The 18,661-nt window shown below is 39.1% G+C and overlaps 1 protein-coding gene and 1 long non-coding RNA gene across 2 annotated transcripts; one reads left to right on the top strand and one right to left on the bottom strand.

Moving 5' to 3' along the window:
- Positions 1-358: 358 nt before the first annotated feature.
- LOC149010789 (vesicle-associated membrane protein 724) lies at positions 359-6,547 on the bottom strand. The gene is made up of 5 exons (XM_089163426.1): positions 5,901-6,547; positions 3,270-3,411; positions 3,021-3,141; positions 1,290-1,352; positions 359-1,145 (listed from the first exon to the last, which is right to left on the bottom strand). Exons 1-5 carry the CDS (start codon positions 6,091-6,093, stop codon positions 996-998), a joined length of 669 nt encoding a protein of 222 aa, XP_089019552.1. The 5' UTR covers positions 6,094-6,547; the 3' UTR covers positions 359-995.
- Positions 6,548-11,196: 4,649 nt separating this feature from the next.
- LOC149010788 (uncharacterized) lies at positions 11,197-12,817 on the top strand. Its single transcript, XR_016174735.1, has 3 exons — positions 11,197-11,508; positions 11,575-11,686; positions 11,797-12,817. It is a non-coding gene; the product is annotated as an uncharacterized LOC149010788 (long non-coding RNA).
- Positions 12,818-18,661: the final 5,844 nt, after the last annotated feature.

Below are 18,661 nucleotides of genomic sequence, written 5' to 3'. Positions count from 1 at the left end.
TCTCTCACACACAATGGGGATTGGTGTAATCTTGTTTATATAATATTGGGTTAGTTTTGATGAAGGATCAGGTACTCTGAGTTCATTAACATAGATTATGTGAGGATTTTAGGGTTCCTTATATATTGCATTCATATGGTATAGAAAGTTATTTTCAAGGTTGATGGAAAATCTCTAGCTTTCCCATAAGCATATTTTATAATTATGTGGGGTTAAGGATTATAGAACTATCCTTGCAACCAAATGGAATTTAGCTAAAGAAAGAGGGGAATGAAAATTTTCTTTTAAATGGAATATAGTCACAGTGAAAGTTGTGATGGATTTAATTAAAATGAAAGATAAAGACTCCATTTACATTAATCAAGAGAATAAAACCTTAACATTTGGAATGTAGAATTGATTCTTTGATAAATAAATGAATACAAAGTATGATGAGACTTTATTGTTAGGTTGCAATATTAAATTCTCATAAAGAGAGATCAATGCTTTCAAATTTAGCTTAAGACATCATGGAGTTAGGATTCGTACACTATTCATCTATCACTTGGAAGATTATTGTATTTATTACTAAGCATCGAAACAGCCTTCAGCCTCCGAATAAAAAAAATGTCGGGATAAGACTGCAAAAGAAAATTATCCTTCAAACTTTACTTATGCGAAGCCTTTGACACCGGATTCGCCTTTTCCTTTTTAGTATTAAGGAAGCCAATCTATCTGCTAAAGTAGCCATTCATCATGTTTATCTCATTTAGAAAGCTGAATTAACAAAGAAAAAGGACCTCCAAAAAGATAATAGGAACCTATGTACAGTTACATAAAAATAAGAAAATTTAACAAAAAAACTCAGCTATATATAATAGTTAAAAGAAGAATAGCTTATAACTTTTCCACCAAAACCAAATCCCTCTCCTGAATTTCATCATGTTGAATAATTATCTCTTGGCAACGATCGAGATCTGTGTGCCTGTATGCTCCAATTGAATGCTTTAGAGATATCAGTTGGTGCAGTCAAAACCATGGCAAATAGAAAGCCAGATGACTAGGACTAGAATTAACAGGATCCCTAGAACAACCAATTTGATTTTCATATTCCGGTACCACATCTTTCGCCTGATTTGTGTTCCTTGTTTCTTGAAATCTTGGGCCTGAAATTATCACATAACAGAGTTAGGTCAACTATTTATCAAAAACATATTCAAGAAAAGGGAAAAATAGTTCTTGAACACTGAGAAAGGTAGACTGATGCATGAATTATGATTGATGAAGAAACATTACCAAGTTTAACCCACCTGAGAACGCAAATCCTCTGCCTTATCAGCAAGTATGTCTATCTTCTCGCCTCTATCAACAGTCTGAGAGGTGTTTGCAGGGTTACAAACATCATAGATATTAGCTTTATAGAGAATAAACTCAATGAAGTGTCTAGGACTAGAGACATGTTTGTTTATTAAAGAAGGTTATTAAGGAAACAATGTCGTTAAGGCAACAAACCAATAAATAGTCATTACCACAGCAACAGACAGATAAACATGAACCAAGTGACCAAGAAAGAAATAGAATCATGTAATAAACACAGATAAAACGAGATTTTATAAGCATGACATTTCCGTCACAATTCAGTGTACACAAGCTTATCCACAGTCCACCTAGTTCTGCTTGGAGGTAAGATGATGTTTCAATTCTGACAATTGGACAGATAAACCAAGTTCTTAATTCACCAACAAATATAAGGCCATATTCCTGTTCAATTATACACACTTTGTGTATACACTTGCATCCTCCATTTAACATGCACACTGTCTGTAGTATATAATCTCTGCTTAAGTGTGAGTCCTCTTGGTATTCCTGCATTTTGAAATTTTCAGTTTGCCACTAGGTTAATTCAGTTCTACAAGAATCTTAACATCTGAACTTGGGCCGTTGAGGGTACCTCTCCAGAAATTCTGGGACCACCCAACACTCTTATCTGGTTAAGTGGTTAAGAAGGGGGAGTTCCAACTGCTTCTTACATCAACTAAGGTCCTCATACATTCTCTCCATGTGCATTTCATGGCGCTTAGGAGACAATAAATGCAAAAAGCAAAGCCAGAAAGAACAACACGCATGGTGGAGGAAGAGGAGTGGGCACCTAAAATTAGAAGTATTTGCACAATAGCTAACCACACAAATAAAAGCAAAATCATGTTACTTCCTTGGATTAAAAGCATATACAACATAGTTGAACCAGTTCTCACCAACTGGTTTGTTGACCCTGGAAAATGAGGTATTAAGATCAATTGATTATATGCATGAAAAGAACCAAAAGTAGGAATAACTTAACAACACAAGGGGGGGGGGGGGAAATTTGAAGCTTAAAATGCGCTGGTTATTAAATGTAGGGTGACACCACCAAGCCCCAAGTTGGAAGTAAGAAGGGCCAAGAGTGACAGAGGGTCAGGAAACAAATGAGGTAAGGGCAAAACAGCAACCACCACGGGGTATGCATACTTTTGAATGATCAACAGATTACACACCATGTTTTTTTTTTTTTTTTTCTCCCTGATATCATCAAATCCTCTACGTTGCACTCTCTAATAAATGATTCCAGTGCACTCAAATTAATCTTTGTGCACATGCATGCAGGCACACACACATCCAGATCCCAGTAGGCATCACATGATATGTTTCCAAGTACGGTAATGCAAGGAAGTATGGGCTAGATGATGACTGAAAACACGTGAATAGAAGATTCCCCAGCTTGAAGGAAAAATCATGCCTTCTCCATCTACAGGTATACTTATGTAGATATGATACAATATGTAAGCCAGGAGGTTGAGAGAATAAGTTACAATACGAGCTTCATGGCTTAATCATTGCAGCCAATGAACACAGATACGGAAGGAGCATGAAGCAAAATTCTATACAGTGGCTAGACATTCAGTGATTCATGTATCGGAAAACCAACCTGTTTTATCTCTCACTAATCTGGATTCACAAGTAAACTTAATGATGGATTAGCTTTGAACACTAAATATTAATACCTTTTCAATATTTTCAAGCATAATGTTTTTAACTTCTGAAACTTGGGCTTTCACTTTTAGAAGTTTCTCAATCTCTTCAGCATGGTCAACAATATATTGCATATGCTCTTTCATAACAGGCCTGCAAAATTTTCGACCTGAACTTATTAATCTAAAATTCATAAACAATTTTAGTAAGAAAAATAAATCACCAAGAAGGGTTTAGGATGATAATCAACAAGAAGGTGCAATTTCTAAGGACAAACATACCCAAATTCTTTGTTGAGACTTTTGGCTATAGCAGTATCAGCTTTACCCCCACCATATCTCTTTTTAAAGTCTGCTTTGACTCGTTCCAAAAAGGCTATAGAGACTTGCTTTCCTGCAGATTCTTTTGCAACTACACAGTATGCTGCAAAATTCCAAAGAGCATTAAGATTTCTGGGCATGAAAGGAAAGGTTACCTATCTTAAATAGATTACTAGGAGAAGTCATCTTTAACCTCAACAAAAATGAAAGACAGACACAAAGATAAGTTCCCACAATTCAAGCACAGCTCATATAGAAGTGTGCCAGAATTACAATAAAAGAATGAGCGCATGAACAGCCCAAAAAAGGGGCTCAATGAGTTGACTATGTGGGTGAAGTAATAACCCAGGTAATTCGTGGCCCTCCACTTGGCTCCATCGATCAACACATGGTGTTCTTTAACTTGTTGTTGGTCTAGATGGTGTTATTAATTGTGAACTTGTATTGGATTATTCACAGAGAGGGTTGATCAGGTATCATATTGACTTTTGGCTTTCTTCCTCTACTTTTTTAACAATAACAACTTAGATCCTTTCTATTGGGGTTATGATGTCTTGTATTCCATCTCTTGTTAGTGGGTTGATTCCAAAGGGCTGTTAACAAGCCAAACTCTTCGAGTCCAGAGGAATCAGACCACCTTCGTGTTAGTCTACTGTTCCGGTGGGTCTTTAGTGAATTGGCAAGTCCATGTGGGGGTTCAAGGGCAGCGACTCCCAAGGAAATCTTTTTCAAGACTAATCGGCATTTCAGTTTATTCCTATATAAGGTTTTCTGCTATACATATGCAGCGAGAGGTGTGACTGTGAGAGGATGGTGACTATAAACCTATTCTCCTTTGATGATGAAACAAATCTCAGTTGCCTGTGGATATAGACAACCTCACTGAAGCACATAACTCCTAAATGCACTGCACAATTGTTGTAACTTCTGTTTCTTTGCATCCTTTTAGGTTTGGCTTTCTGAAGTTCTCCTATCTGTATTGAATAAGACATACTACTCGACCACTGGAAGAAAGTGGTTTTACAATAAGTGTACTCAAATAGGGGTAAAAGGATTTGCTTGTTGCCTCTGTTTACTTATTTGCCAATACAGCTATAACTATAGGTATGTGGGAGGAGCTTTCTTACTTCCCTTCCTAGTCTTCTAGGCTCTCCTTCCTGACAGACATTTGAACTGGCTTGAAAGCTTGACTTCTTAGCTAGTGCCCCAAAAGAACTCAAAAAGAATCCCTTGGTTTGTATAAATGTGACAGACATAATAAAAATAGAGACATCTTTAGTGAATCCAAGCCAAGAATCAACTGATCTTGGCAATCCCAATGCACACCAGAAATTGAGGAAGAAGACTCAGTTCCAGGGGAAGCTGAATCTGAAACAGAGGACAGTCTTGGAAAAGATCTGGCGATATATCCCAATAGATCATAGCCTTTTAGGGAAGGCAGATTCTAAGTTTTTCACACAAGAAAGTTTGTGGAATTGAGCTTAATCAGTAATCCAGTACCAATATTCAATGAAACAAGAGAGAGGCAGACGAGGATTGCGGGGCTGAAGCCATGAAACCAGGAAGAAAGGAAAGGGCAGCGGCCCAAATCAGAGCCTGATACCATGTAGTGAATCCAAATCTATTATATTCGTAGTGTCATGTAGGAGGTATTTATATAGAAGGAAATATGATCAGAGAATACTCTATACAGCTGGAAATCAAGTCCTAAGAATGAGGGACAGCTGGCAGTTCCTTAACAACATCCCATTAAGTATAAGATGCTAAGTAAAAATCCCCAGTCTGTTTCTGATTTTCTAGTGAGCAGCATCTCTACTTAGAATTGCAATGACGAAAAAAGTTTAGTAACACAAACACTAGCATCCCATTTATAAATGAGTTCCAACCTCAGGGGTCCCAAAGTAACATTCTAGGTTTTGTTTGGGTTAGTTACCCTGATCCCATATTCAGGTGGTACTGACTTGGCGGGTCAGCTGCATGCTTGGATGGAGAAGGGAAATTAGGCCAATAACCCATTAGTGCTTTTCTTTGAATGGCCACAGAGAAATCATTAGAATTCCAAACAATACTAGCAACATGGGGTTTTCATTTCTTATTGGAAGTCGGAACCATCTGTATATTCTCCTTTCTCCATCACTTTCCTAGGGCTCATCTGATTCTCCATGTTAGTGAGTAATGACCAACCGTTTACATCAGCTATGAGCCTATGATTGGCATAGGATCAACCAGCAGAATTCGATTTTTTTAATACGGAACTTCTACTTACTGAGTTAGAAAAATGAAATTACAATTGGGTCTACAGAACCAAGAGTTGAACCTAATAGCAAAAGATCACTAGATTCTGAAGCAGGAAACCCAATCCTTCAAAGGAAGTGGGGGCAAGGAGAACAGATATCATTTAGCAGGTGTCGGGCGCAAAACCCAAAAGAGAGGCCCAGTGACGTTAGTGGTATCTGAATCCTAGTATGCCATAAGCGGCGCCCTAGAGATCCAATTCAACTGAGTTCAAGCAATCTCAAGCAAGAAAGAAAAATGGAAGAAAAAGCACGATGAGAGAGGGAAAGGGTAGTGTAGCGTAGAGTAAATACATACCATAGCCATCTTCGACGAGGAAGTTGAAGGTGTGGTGATCACAACTATAAGTGAACTTGTTGTTGGAGGAAGAAGGGAGACGCTGAAGGCACTGAGATGCGATAGCAGGAAAATTGCCAGTGAACTCGGTATACTCTGCAAGGATCATGGTCCCTCGAGCCACAAAGCTGTAAATGAATGACTCCTGACCCATCTCTTCACTTCTCCTTTCCTTCGTTTCCTTTGGATGTTCACGTCAAGCGAGGAAAGCTAAGAAGGAAAGCGAAGTGCAGACAGGGTATGGGCTCTCTCTCTCCCACCCAAGTACCTGCTTCCTTCAATTCCTTTGAAGATTAGCTTACCTTAATCATTAGCTTGATTCCACTATGAATTTCAAAAAGAGATATATATAGCAAAATCATGACTAAGGAGACAAAGTAAAGAAGCAAAGATTGCTTTCTTCGGAGAGCAAGCAAAGGCCAAGCACTTATCACTGTGGGGAAACCATAAAATGCCAACCGTGATAGGTTGGGTTTCACTTTTCAGACAACTTTTTCCTTCCTAATCCCTTCTAGATTTTCTGAATGTTGTCTGTCTGGCAGCGTAATCCCTCCACCACTGCGAGACCAAGGGGACAATAGTGTTTATTTAGGACCAAAACCATTAAACCAGAACGAACATATGCAAGCTTCTTCTGAGCCTCCTGGTTTTCATTACATTTCGAGATCCGCTAACTCTATGGTGGATTTCCTGACAAGGTTGGCCCCTTTGATCGAGTCTCCGATTGGTTGATCTATTTACCAAGTCCGTGGATTCTGTAGTTTTGTAAAACAGAATTTATTGGTTGTAGAAATTTTATTTTTGCTATCAAAAATAAGCTAGTAAAAAAACATTAAATTAGCTACAAATCCACAAGCACATCTCAATCCTTGTTCCAAGTTGTGAATATTGCATATACCATGGGAGACAGTTGAACCCATGATTTTTTTTTACCTGAGATTTGCTAACTGATATATTTGAATTATGGGCTTCTAAGTTTTTACCAAGATTCCTCAAAGGCTTTTTCAGTCTAGGCAATGACAAAACGGTGTACATCCTCACCATGGCTACTCCATCTTTATAAAAATACCATGAGATCTTTGCTGCTTTGCCAAAAAATTTATCTGTTTCAACCAAATAAGGAAAAAAAAAACCATGACCTCTTCCCTAAGAAGTACTAATCATTGTCAACTGTGCAACCTTCAATGGTTCCATGTTATGATATTTTGAAGGAAAAGTTAGGTGCACCTTGATATTAAGAATTGCAAATTACCACAACAAAATTAGGTTCTTAAGAAGATGGTCAAATTTGACTTAAAAAAATATCAACGAGAAAATGTTATCCTTAAGACTGGGTTGCTGAGCAAATTACTTCCCCATAATCCCATTTTTCTAGACTTGGTAAAGTGAGCTATTTTTCTACTGTTGTATTAAATTTTACCAAGTAGATGAGTTCGGTCTCAAATATGTATCGATCAGCTCGCGAGTTGATTAGGGGACCTGACCATAGGCTTCATTGAACAAGCTCAAAAGAATATCTTGGTCGTGTATGAAAGAAGCCAATATGGGGGCTCAACCCCGGGCCCCAATGTCACTCAAAGTGAAGACCCCAATGGCCCAATGTTCATCGGGGAGGACATAGGATCGATTATGAGAATGTGTGATTAGGCCTCCCAAGCACCATCCCTTGAAGATTGTCCCTCCAAACAAATGGAGTCGCCTGTAGGTTCAAGTCATAAAGGAATTCAAATCTCAGTCCATACCCCAAAGATGTTCTTTTGCCCATGCCTAATGAAGAAGATACACTAAGTTGACAACATGTATGCTTCAAATGATGCACCCATCGAATAGTCATATGCATGTGGTTTAGCCTATCATGTCATGCCACCACTATTAGGTGTCACCTGTACACCGTTAGTCCTTTCCTCCCTTTTCTTTTCTTTTTTTTTTTTTCTTTTGTTTGGTTGTCTCTTTTTGGTTTGTTTTTTTGTGTTTGTTTTCCCTTTGTTGTTTGTCTTTTTTTTTGTTTCTGTCTTTTTTCTCTCCTCCCTCTTCTTTTTGTTGTTGTTTTGTCTTTTTCTCTCGTCCCTCGTTTTTCCTCCCCCTCCCCGCCTCTCGTCTCTCTCTTGCTCCTTGGTGTTTTCTTCGGATCTTCTCCTCTTCTTTTGCATCGGTTGTCTCTCTCTCTTCTTCTCCTCCATCTTTGTTTTTCTTTCCTTTTGGTTGGCTTCTCTTCTCGTTGCTCTCTCGCTGTTCTCTGATCTCCTGGTTTCTGCTTCTTCCTTCTTGCGCTTTTGTCTTCCCTGATCTTCTTTGTTCTTCTTCTGTTCTCTCTTTGGTCTTCTTGTTGTCTGTTGTGTTTTCTTTTTTCTTTCCTGTCCTTCTTGTTTCTGTTGTTCTCTTCTACCATCTTGTTTCTTCTGTGCTGGTGTTCTTTGTGGTTTTTTTCCTTATTTGTTTTGCTTCTGCCTTTTCCTGGTCTATGTTTTTTCTGTCCATTCCGCTGTCCATCCTCCTTTGTTCTTGTCTTTGTTTTCTATTTCTTCATCGATCCTGTTGTTTTTTGTCTTTTTGTTTCCTTTTGGATCTTGTATCTTGTTGGTTGTGTTTTGGGTCCCCTTTGTTGTCTCTGTGTGTCTACCCCTTGTTGTCCCTTTTGCCCCTTCGGTTTCTTCTTCTCTGTTTTTTTGCTCTGTCTTTCTTTGTCGTGACCCTCGCCATCCCTCGCCTGTCCCTCTTGGTCTTGTTGGTGTTTTGGTATCTTTTCCTGTCTTTCCTTATGTTGTTTCTTGTTTGGACCTTCTTCTCGTTTGCCGATCTTCTTGATTTCTTGGTTCCTTTGCGGTTATGGTGGTGTTTTTCCTTTTCTGATGCTGATCTGTTTCTATATTTGTATCTAGATATGTTCCTATTAGTTCTTCTGTTCTCTTGTTGCTCTTTGTTCGTCTTTTTATTCTTTTTGTTCTGTTGTTTCTTACCAATGTTTCGTGTTGTTTTTGTTTCTTTCCTTTGAAGTTACCATATATGTGATGATATGAATTGATGCATGTGTATGCTTAAGTATGGTTTGGAAAGGAGGGTGTCCTTTGACACTTCGTCCTTGGACTACTACGGGAATATTATGGGATGTTTCCGGAGATGCCCTCTGGACACCTTCCTAAAGTTGGATGACATATCTAGGATTGTCTGTAGTGTTTGGCTAGGATGTCTGTTATGTCGCCCTAATCGGAGGGGTATTGAGCCGCCGCCCCGTGGTAGCAATGGGGATTCATGGGCGCTCAAGACCGGTAACCAACCCGTGAGAGGACGGGAATCACATTGTGGGGGCCATTTATTGGTAGGGTTGCATATGGTTGACTTGGGCTCACGGCGCTTAAGCCGGTCCAACCCGTGAGAGGCGTGAGAGCTTCCGTTTACCATATGTGGATAACCAATAGGGTTGATGGTCCGTGTCCGGTTGGTCGGTGCCAGGTCGCCGACTCTGTGTGAAGGATCGGGAAGGATCGTCGGGGCGAGGAATGGCGTATCTGGTCGGATGTAACTAAGTGAAGACTTGCATTTGGCTGGTTTTACCCCGACATGCGCCGTGTTCCAAATGGTTGTGAGGGTGTGTTGCTTCGCCTCAGGGGTGAGGACCCATCAGGCTCAAGACCGGTGAAATGATCCGTGAGAGAATCCAAGATATCTTAAATGGTTGAGGTGTGGTGGACTTTCCTAAAGTCGTGCTATGACTTAAGCATGTCCGAGACCTCTGGTTAGATTCATTCATTCTTGTTTGTCTCATATCATATTGCTTATGTTTGTTCGGAATCCGCCATTTATGTTATTGGTTTTTAAGTCCCTTAATTGTACAATGTTGTTAGACTATCCTGCGGTGGGTCCCTATGAGGCGCGCGAGAGGCATATCTCCGGGGTGATTGCGGTACCACAATTACTCAAGATCCCACGGTGGTTTGCTCGTCGTGCTTAGTCCGACCATTGGTGGGCGTCCTTGTGCCATTTATGAGTTTACACTTACGGTGTTGTCTTGTGGAGAACATTTAGTTACCCAATGTACTTGCTCGGGATTAGATTTTGTCTGTTTATTCTTTAGGCTCTTTTCCGCTGGATGTAAGTGGGATTTTGCTTCACTTTACTTATCCGTTTGTACCCCGATTATATCTATTATTCGTTCATTTATGTTCATTCTTTCTTTATTGGATCTATGATTTATCTTCCGCACTCTTGTTTTGATTGTTCTGTTTGTTTTGTTTTGTGGGAGGTTGTCACTCGTCCCGTCTTCGGTGGATCCCTCTCGGTTGCCGTGGGTGGGGGGCGTGCCCCGCAAGAGTTGATGTGTCACGGAGGTCAATTATCTCATCCAATGTGTCAAGCGTGAGGAGATTTGAACTAGTTTGATAGTTCAACAACTTTCAATGGTCAATTTACACTATAAATAACCACTCTCAGCTACTTCAACTAAGGCGATGCTCATTTACTCCGATCTTGTTCTTTAGCTACTCAATCCAAAACAGTTAAAGCCCTAGTTATGTGGGGGAGATGGCGGAGAGCATGATAGAGAGGCAAATAATTAAGAATCCAACCATCATTTTTAGTATAAATATTGTTGCATGTTTCATGTCATGAAGAAGCTTCTCTCCCAGATCGAAGTTCATCTGGTGGTGACCAAGTTAGAGGAATATAAATTGAAAGAGTTGGTAGCCCACAATAACCAAGCTCAAGCTCAAGGTCAGAATATTGGAGAAGGAACTATTGTTGCGGGGTTTGCTCCAGCACCGGCATGGTTCATTGGAGGGAAGAAGATCAGAGGATTGGAGAGTTTCATACTTGCATTTATTGGATAAGGTGATGGCAGTCCATTGATCAAACTCAAACCAAAGCAGTATAGTATTAACATACAATTTCTAAGAATAAGTAACAATGAAAAAATTGGTTTACAAGTGTAAAATTTCACCCCCCTTTAAGTTGATTAGTTGAGATGTGCTCGATCAAAAGCATTTTCATAACATGGGGGGTTTCTTTAAATCTTTGCAGTACTCTTCCATAGTCAAAAGTGTATACTTCCTTCTTATAATGAAGTGTATAATTAGTATTTTATATATTTGCTTAGCGATGACATCATCACTTAATCTCAATACTTAAGAAGAAGATAGGAGTGTGTTTATAATTGATTTTTTTTCCAGGGTCCATATGTAATTTTCTCTCATTTCCAACATAAAAAGGCGGGAGTTTCATCGATTTATCATTTATGGAGTTTCTGAATTTATTAAAGTCGGCTAATTCCATTCAGCTTTAATCGATAATTAGGGTTTTCAGTCAATTGAGAGGGTTACATTTGAGTGGATCATAGTTTTGATTCGTGCTTCGTCTTGCGGTAGAAAGAACGACGAGATCTCGCCTTTCGCCAATAGAAGATGATTCCAAAGAAAACAGGTTTAAAAAAGATAGTGCTTGTTATTTTTTCCATGCAACATGATTTACTGGCTCTGGCACTGGGAATTGCTGTGCAAGGTAGAGTTCGACTATTGATTGAGGGGCATCATAAGGTTTTCAGTTAATGCATCAATATCGACTACGTTCTTATTGAAAGGTGTTCTCTAATCTGATGTCTTTCAACAATTTCTTAGAGACAATGTTGTTAATTTGATTTTTCCAGGTTGTTATTCGTAGGAAGGGTGTATTGTTTATTGACTTCCCTCCCGTCATTCAGCTTCGGCTAAATCGGTTTGCATGTGATTATTTGGGCAACTCCACATCAAAGGTTAGAAGTATGTTAACTTTCGTTCTACATTATGTCTTTTCGGATTCTTGCTATACATTTTCCATGTTAATGTCTTTGCTGGACGCGTATTGTCCAATGCGTTGAAAATAACTCCAGAAGCGATCAAATTATGTTTGCTGTGTTATTGGGATGAGGATCCTTTTGTGCTACTATGTAAAAGCTCGGATTATATTGAGAAGGTAAAACGTAAGTCGCTATTTTGATGTTGGAGATACAAATTGATGTTAAATGAATTATTTGATTCCCAGGAAAACTGAAGGGAGGTCCAGCTCCTGATTGTATAATTTGCTTGCATATTTTCTATAGTCAATGAAATTTTGATTTACCCATTGCGCTTCCTAAATATACAGACTGTCTTGTGATTAGAGATGCTTTATGGAACATGTTATGCAATCAACAAACAATCTGCTCAGAAAAATCCCATAACTTACTTAGCATTGAAAATAGGGTTATGGCTTGTGGGGATGTAGCTGTTCAATTTTTAAGTGGGAGAGGTCATTAAAAATTTGGGATATTGTTTACAGAAATCAGGTGGCAGAAGCGAAGTCGTTAAATTTCCCGGATGGTCATGACACCCGCAAATCCAATGGATTTATTTATCAAGGATTAAAAACTCAAATATAAGGCCAGTTTTATTAGGTTCTGTCTATCCGGCTCCCACTTCTAGTTGAATCTATTGGGGTAGGCAAGAATTGGCCAATTCTATAGAAGACCTAATTGAAGCATCATGTAAATTGGTCAAAGACTACTCAACTCTATCGTATTCTCCAAAAGGAGTCGCAATTAATCCAAATATTCTGAGTTGATCTTTTCTGCTATGATATTCCTGAGATGGCTCAAAAAGAAGCGCACTTAGAGGTAGGAGAAAGCCCAAACATTTGTTATTTATTTTGTCTTGGGCATTTATGGTGCTGTCAATCTACCTTCTCTATGGTAAACCCATGAACCATTGTTTAAGATCTCGATCTCGATAGGGATCTTGATCCCTCAAAGAATCGAGATCTAGCGAGATCTTGGCCAAGATCTGGTAAAAATCCTTAGTCAACTCGACCTAACTTGAGGGCCCACTTCAATGGTTGCTAGGGCCAGTTTAGGCTAGAATTTGATATCTAGTCTATTTTAGGAGTTAAAATTTCGTTTGAGAGAGAATTCTTCCACACTCAGATTAGTGAGTGGGAGATGTATATTAATATTATATGAATTACAATTCTAAATATTTGAATTGGAAGTACAACTTGTTTACAATCTAACTCTACAACTTGTTGATACTTTAACTATAACTCAAACTCTTCTTGACCGGTTGGAGATAAGATCAATTGAGGATGGAGCTAGTTACAGTGGATTTGAATTTGAATTTGAATTCAGAGACTTATCCTTTACACTCCCCCGCAAGGTCATTGGTTGAGAACAGATAGTGAGTTTGGACTTCAAAAATTTGAATCTTGGAGCATATAAGCCTTTGGTGAGAATGTCTGTGATTTGGTCTCCTATGGGAACGAATCGGATTGAAAGATTTTTGGTGGCGACTTGTTCACGAACAAAATGATAGTCAATCTCGATGTGTTTGGTTCGTGCATGAAAGATCGGATTAGTAGCAAGGTAAGTAGCTCCAATATTATCGCAATATAGAGTTGGTGCAGAAGTGACAACCCCAAGTTCAAGCAGTAGCTGACGTAACCATATCAGCTCAGCGGTAGCATTAGCAACCCCTTTGTACTCAGACTCTATTGAGGAGCGGGCCACAGTGGGTTTTTTCTTGGAACTCCAAGAGATCAAGTTAGGGCCCAAGTAGACACAATAGCCACTTGTAGATTGTCGATCAATAGTTGAACCACCAGTCCGCATCACTAAAGGCAATGAGAGAAAGATTAGTTGTTGGCCGAAATAGAATTCCATGGGATGGGGTCTCTTTTAGATAACGAAGAATTTGCTTAACTGCAGCCCAATCATCAATTGTAGGGCGATGCATATATTGACAAACCCTATTGACAACAAATGCTATATCAGGGCGTGTGAGAGTCAAATACTAAAGGGCACCCACTGTACTTTTGTATTGGGATGGATCATCATAGAAGGGAGGTTCCTCAATGGTTGCTTTGGTGATGGAGGTCGGGGTTGCTACTGATTTTGCTTCATCATATTGGTCCTTTGCAAAAGATCTGAAGAATATTTTGACTGGAAAAGATTTAAACCATGAGATGAGCGAGTGACCTCGACCCCTAAAATGTAGTTTAAGTCACCAAGATCTTTGATGGCGAATTCCTTGCCAATGGCTATAATGACAAAATTAACCTTAGAAGAACTAGATCCAATGAGGACAACGTCGTCCACATATACAAAAAGATAGATTGTTTGATGTGTTGAAGTACGAAAATATAGTGCCGTATTAGATAAGGACTGTGAGAATCCCAGAGTGAGTAAATAATTGCCAAGCCGATGAGACCATGCCCTAGGGGCCTGTTTTAAACTATATAAAACTTTCTGAAGGTGACATACATAAGTAGGTCTCTCTGGATCAATGAAACCCTGTGGTTGAACCATGTAAACCTCTTCAAATAAATTCACCATTTAAAAATGCATTTTGAACATCCAATTGGCGAAGAGTCCATCCTTGGGCAACTACTAGCGATAGAATCAAGCGTATGGTAGTAGGTTTGACAATGACACTAAAAGTGTCAAAATAATCAATTCCTTCACGTTGATGAAATCCCTTGGCGACCAAACGAGCCTTATAACGTGAAATAGAGCCATCACTGTTTTGTTTGATTCTGTAAAACCCATTTATTTCCAATCAAATTCATGTGGGGCTGATGAGGAACTAGACTCCAAGTACCATAAGAGAGCATCAAATTCATCACTCATAGCAAGCCTCCACTTTGGGGTCTTCACTGGTAGTGGTATATGAGATGGGTTTTGTTTTCAGGATTATCAACAAAAGAGGTGACTAGGAGGTTCAGTTTAGAGATGGGTTTAGGATGACCCGTTTTGGATCGGGTTTGCACATGGTAAGGTTGAGGTTGAGTTGGTTGGGATGGTGCAGGTGAGTTATGGGCTAAGGTTTCGGGTGGGTTATGGGATAAGGTTTCGAGTGCAGGGAGAGGTTGAGATAGAGTTTCCAAAATTTCAAAATTTAAATTTGAATTTGAATTTGAATTTCGACTGGGAAATGAGAGTTCAAATTTTGAATTTGAATTTGAATTCGAAGTTCGGGTGGGATGGGAAAGTTCAAAATTTGAATTTGAATTTGAGTTGGAATTTCGGGTGGGATGGGAGATTTCAAAATTTGAATTTGAAAAGGAGATTATCAACTGTAACTATGGTGGGAGTGGAGTGAGAGTGGGAAGGGTGGTTAAGAGGTTGAGTTGCAAAGGGAAACTTGGTTTCTTCAAAAACTACATGTCTAGAGATGTAGGATCGGCCAAGAGTTGGATCAGCCAAGAGTTGGATCATAACATACATACCCATTGTGTGATTTGCTGTATCCAAGAAAGATACATTGCCTGGAGCGATATTGCAGCTTGTTTTTGTTACAAGGCCGTAACCAAGGAAAACATGTGCATCCGAAGATTCTGAGAAATGAAAGATCTGGATCTTTGTGTTATAACACCTGAAATGGAGATTTATCCTAAGTACCGGTGTAGGCATTCTGTTAATTAAGAAGATAGTCGTTTTAAAGGCTGCTGGCCAAAAAATAAGGGGGATTGAAGCACAAGCCATAAGAGCGAGGCCTATTTCTACTATATGTCTATTATTCCGTTCCGCTCTCCCATTCTGTTTAGAAGTGTGTGGGCATGAATACTTATGAGATATACCATTATCTTTAAAAAAATGATCAAAATATTCATATTCCTTGGCACCATCATATTGAAAAACTTGAATCTTAGAATCAAGACATTGGCTGTATAATAATAGAATTGCTTGAATACTAAAATTGCATCAGAACGACTTACAAGTGGAAAAATCTATGTAAATCTACTGTAATCATCCAAGAAAGAAATATAATAATTATAACCTTGTGTAGATGGTGACGGAGAGGGGCCCCAAATATCAGCATGCAATAATTGTAATGGAGATATTGCTCTTGATTTATTCAACTTGAAAGGCAAATTCATGCGATTTTGCCATCTGGCATGGGACACACAAAATTGGTGAAGTAGATGAAGGTTGGTGCAGGCCAGAACTGTGAAAGAGAGAGTCCAAAGTTCTCTTTGACAGATGCCCTAATCGGTCATGCCACACATCTCGAGACACACGTTCGCTGAGATGAACAGAGGGCGATGCGGATGGTGGATGGAAGCGATAGAGGCCAGCTTCAATTGATCCTTGAAGTAGAACAATCCCCGTTCAAAGCATGAACTTGGATGAAATTCCATATAAACATTGTTATCACGTGTAAATTTACTCATAGAGAGCAGATTTTTAGTAATAGAAAGAACATGTAGCACTTTAGATAAAGTAAGAATTTTGGAAGGTGTTGATAGAGAAGCACTTCCAATATTTTTTTTATGCAAACCTGAGCCATTACCAATGTGAAGTTGATCAATACCATGGTAAGGCATTGTTGTATCCATGTGGGTTACATTGGATGTAACATGATGAGTGGCACCTGAGTTAAGGTACCAAGAAGGATCAAATGAAGCCATGGGTTCTGCCAAGAAAGCTTATGGAGAAAAATTCAGCTTGGAGGCATTGTCACCTGGTGCATAGCGAAAATAACATTGCACCGTTGTATGATTAGTTTTGTTGCAAATCTGACAAGCAACCATAGGGGTAGAGAGGAGAGGTGGAAGATGTTTTGCATGTCGACCACGATTGGAGTAACCTCGAGCTCATCCTCTGCCATAGCTGTGAAAGGGGCCACGATTTTGGTTAGTGAGTGGGGGGGGTGATCTGGTGGATAGATTAACTTCTGATGAAGGCAAGTCAAGTTGTTGTCTTGTTTGATCTTTGAAGATTTCTTGATTCAGTAAAAGGCCTATGAAATCATCAAGGGGAAGAGGGTCAAAATGGGAGGTAATTGAGGTGGCAAAAGATTCATATTCATGGCTTAGGCCACGAAGCATTGTGAGGATAATATCCACATCAGAAACTGAGTGAGCAGCGGCGGCAAGATGATCAACAATAGATTTAATCTTTTGAACATATTCGGCCATAGAAGAGTGGCCTTTGCGAATTTGCAAAAATTGGTATTTCAATTGCATTATGCGGGCTTGAGATTGGGAGGCATAAGTCCGTTTAAGGGAATTCCAAGCAACGTGGGAAGCGGTGAGACCAACGATTTGAGAAAGAGCACTTTTAGAAAGGGAGGAGATGATTCAAGATAAGATCATCTGGTCTTGTTTGTGCCATTGAGAATATGCAGGGTTAGGAATAGAGGTTGATGTGGGTGATGTGGTGGAGGGATTGGGTATGGTTTGAGGAGGAGCTGGATTGGTTCCATTGACATAGCCATAAAGGTCATGTGCATAAAGTAGAGGAAGAAATTTTGATTTTCAGAGGAGATAGTTGCTTTGATCAAGCTTTACAGGTAGGAGAGAAACAATGTTGGTAGGTGAAATTAGAGAAGAATCCATGGCAATGGTGGAGCTGGTCCATTCCAATTATTGCACTCTGATATTTGGGCCCTCTCTCCGTCACCATCTACGCAAGGTTATAGTTATCATATTTCTTTATTGGATGATTACAGCAGATTTACATGGATTTTTCCACTTGTACGTCGTTCTGATGCAATTTTAGTATTCAAGCAATTCTATTATTATGCAGCCAATGTCTTTAATTCTAAGATTCAAGTTTTTCAATTTGATGGTGCCAAAGAATATGAATATTTTGATAATTTTTTTTAAAGAGAATGGTATATCTCATCAGTATTCATGCCCAATCACTTTTGAACAATATGGGAGAGCGGAACGGAAGCATAGACATATAGTAGAAACAAGCCTCGCTCTTATGGCTCGTGCTTCAGTTCCCCTTATTTTCTGGCCAGCCGCCTTTGAAATGGCCGTCTTCTTAATTAACAGAATGCCTACACCGGTACTTGGGAATAAATCTCCATTTCAGGTGTTATATCACAAAGATCCAGATCTTTCATTTCTTAGAATCATCGGATGTGCATGTTTTCCTTGGTTACGGCCTTATAACAAAAACAAGCTGCAATATCGCTCCAAACAATGTATCTTTCTTGGATACAGCAAATCACACAAGGGGTATGTATGTTATGATCCAACTCTTGGCCGATCCTACATCTCTAGACATGTAGTTTTTGAGGAAACCAAATTTCTCTTTACAACTCAACCTTTTAACCACCCTTCCCGCTCTCACTCCACTCCCACCATAGTTACAGCTGATAATCTCTTTTCAAATTCAAATTCAAATTCAAAATTTGAAATCTCCCATCCCACCTGAAATTCCAATTCAAATCCAAGTTTTGAATTTTCCCACCCCCCCGAGCTTCGAATTCAAATTTTGAACTCTCCTTTCCCAATCAAAATTCAAATTCAAATTTAAAATTTGAAATTTCGGAAACTCTATCTCAATCTCTCCCTGCACCCGAAACCTTAGCCCATAAGATCAATCGAGGATAGAGCTAGTTACGGTGGATTTGAATTTGAATTTGAATTCGCAACCTTTACATTAGGCCTTTTAAGACAGAGTGGTAGCTTTAGATTTATGAGAGAACAAGTGTATATATGAGTTCCAACTTGCCTTTATCTTTGAAAGCGATATGCTGAAGGAGTGAATGTGTAGACTTATAAAACATGAAATGACAACTATTAGTTGATATAAATGAAAACACAAAGGTTTAAAGTCAAACAATAAATCAAACATGTTCTGTTGTTCACAACTTCACATTACAACATCCGTGTACTTATAAGTTACAACACGAGAGTACTAGAGTAAAATCAATGATTAAGCAACTCCTCTAACTTCTGCTCCACAAGCACCAACACTTGCACCACCTCCA

This window comes from Hakea prostrata, chromosome 7, assembly GCF_041222555.1.
Source record: "Hakea prostrata isolate BN-2017 chromosome 7, UWA_Hpros_2, whole genome shotgun sequence".
In the NCBI taxonomy this organism is placed as follows: domain Eukaryota; kingdom Viridiplantae; phylum Streptophyta; class Magnoliopsida; order Proteales; family Proteaceae; genus Hakea; species Hakea prostrata.
The sequence above is the reverse complement of the archived record's forward strand: the minus strand, read 5'-3'. Positions and strand labels throughout refer to the sequence as shown.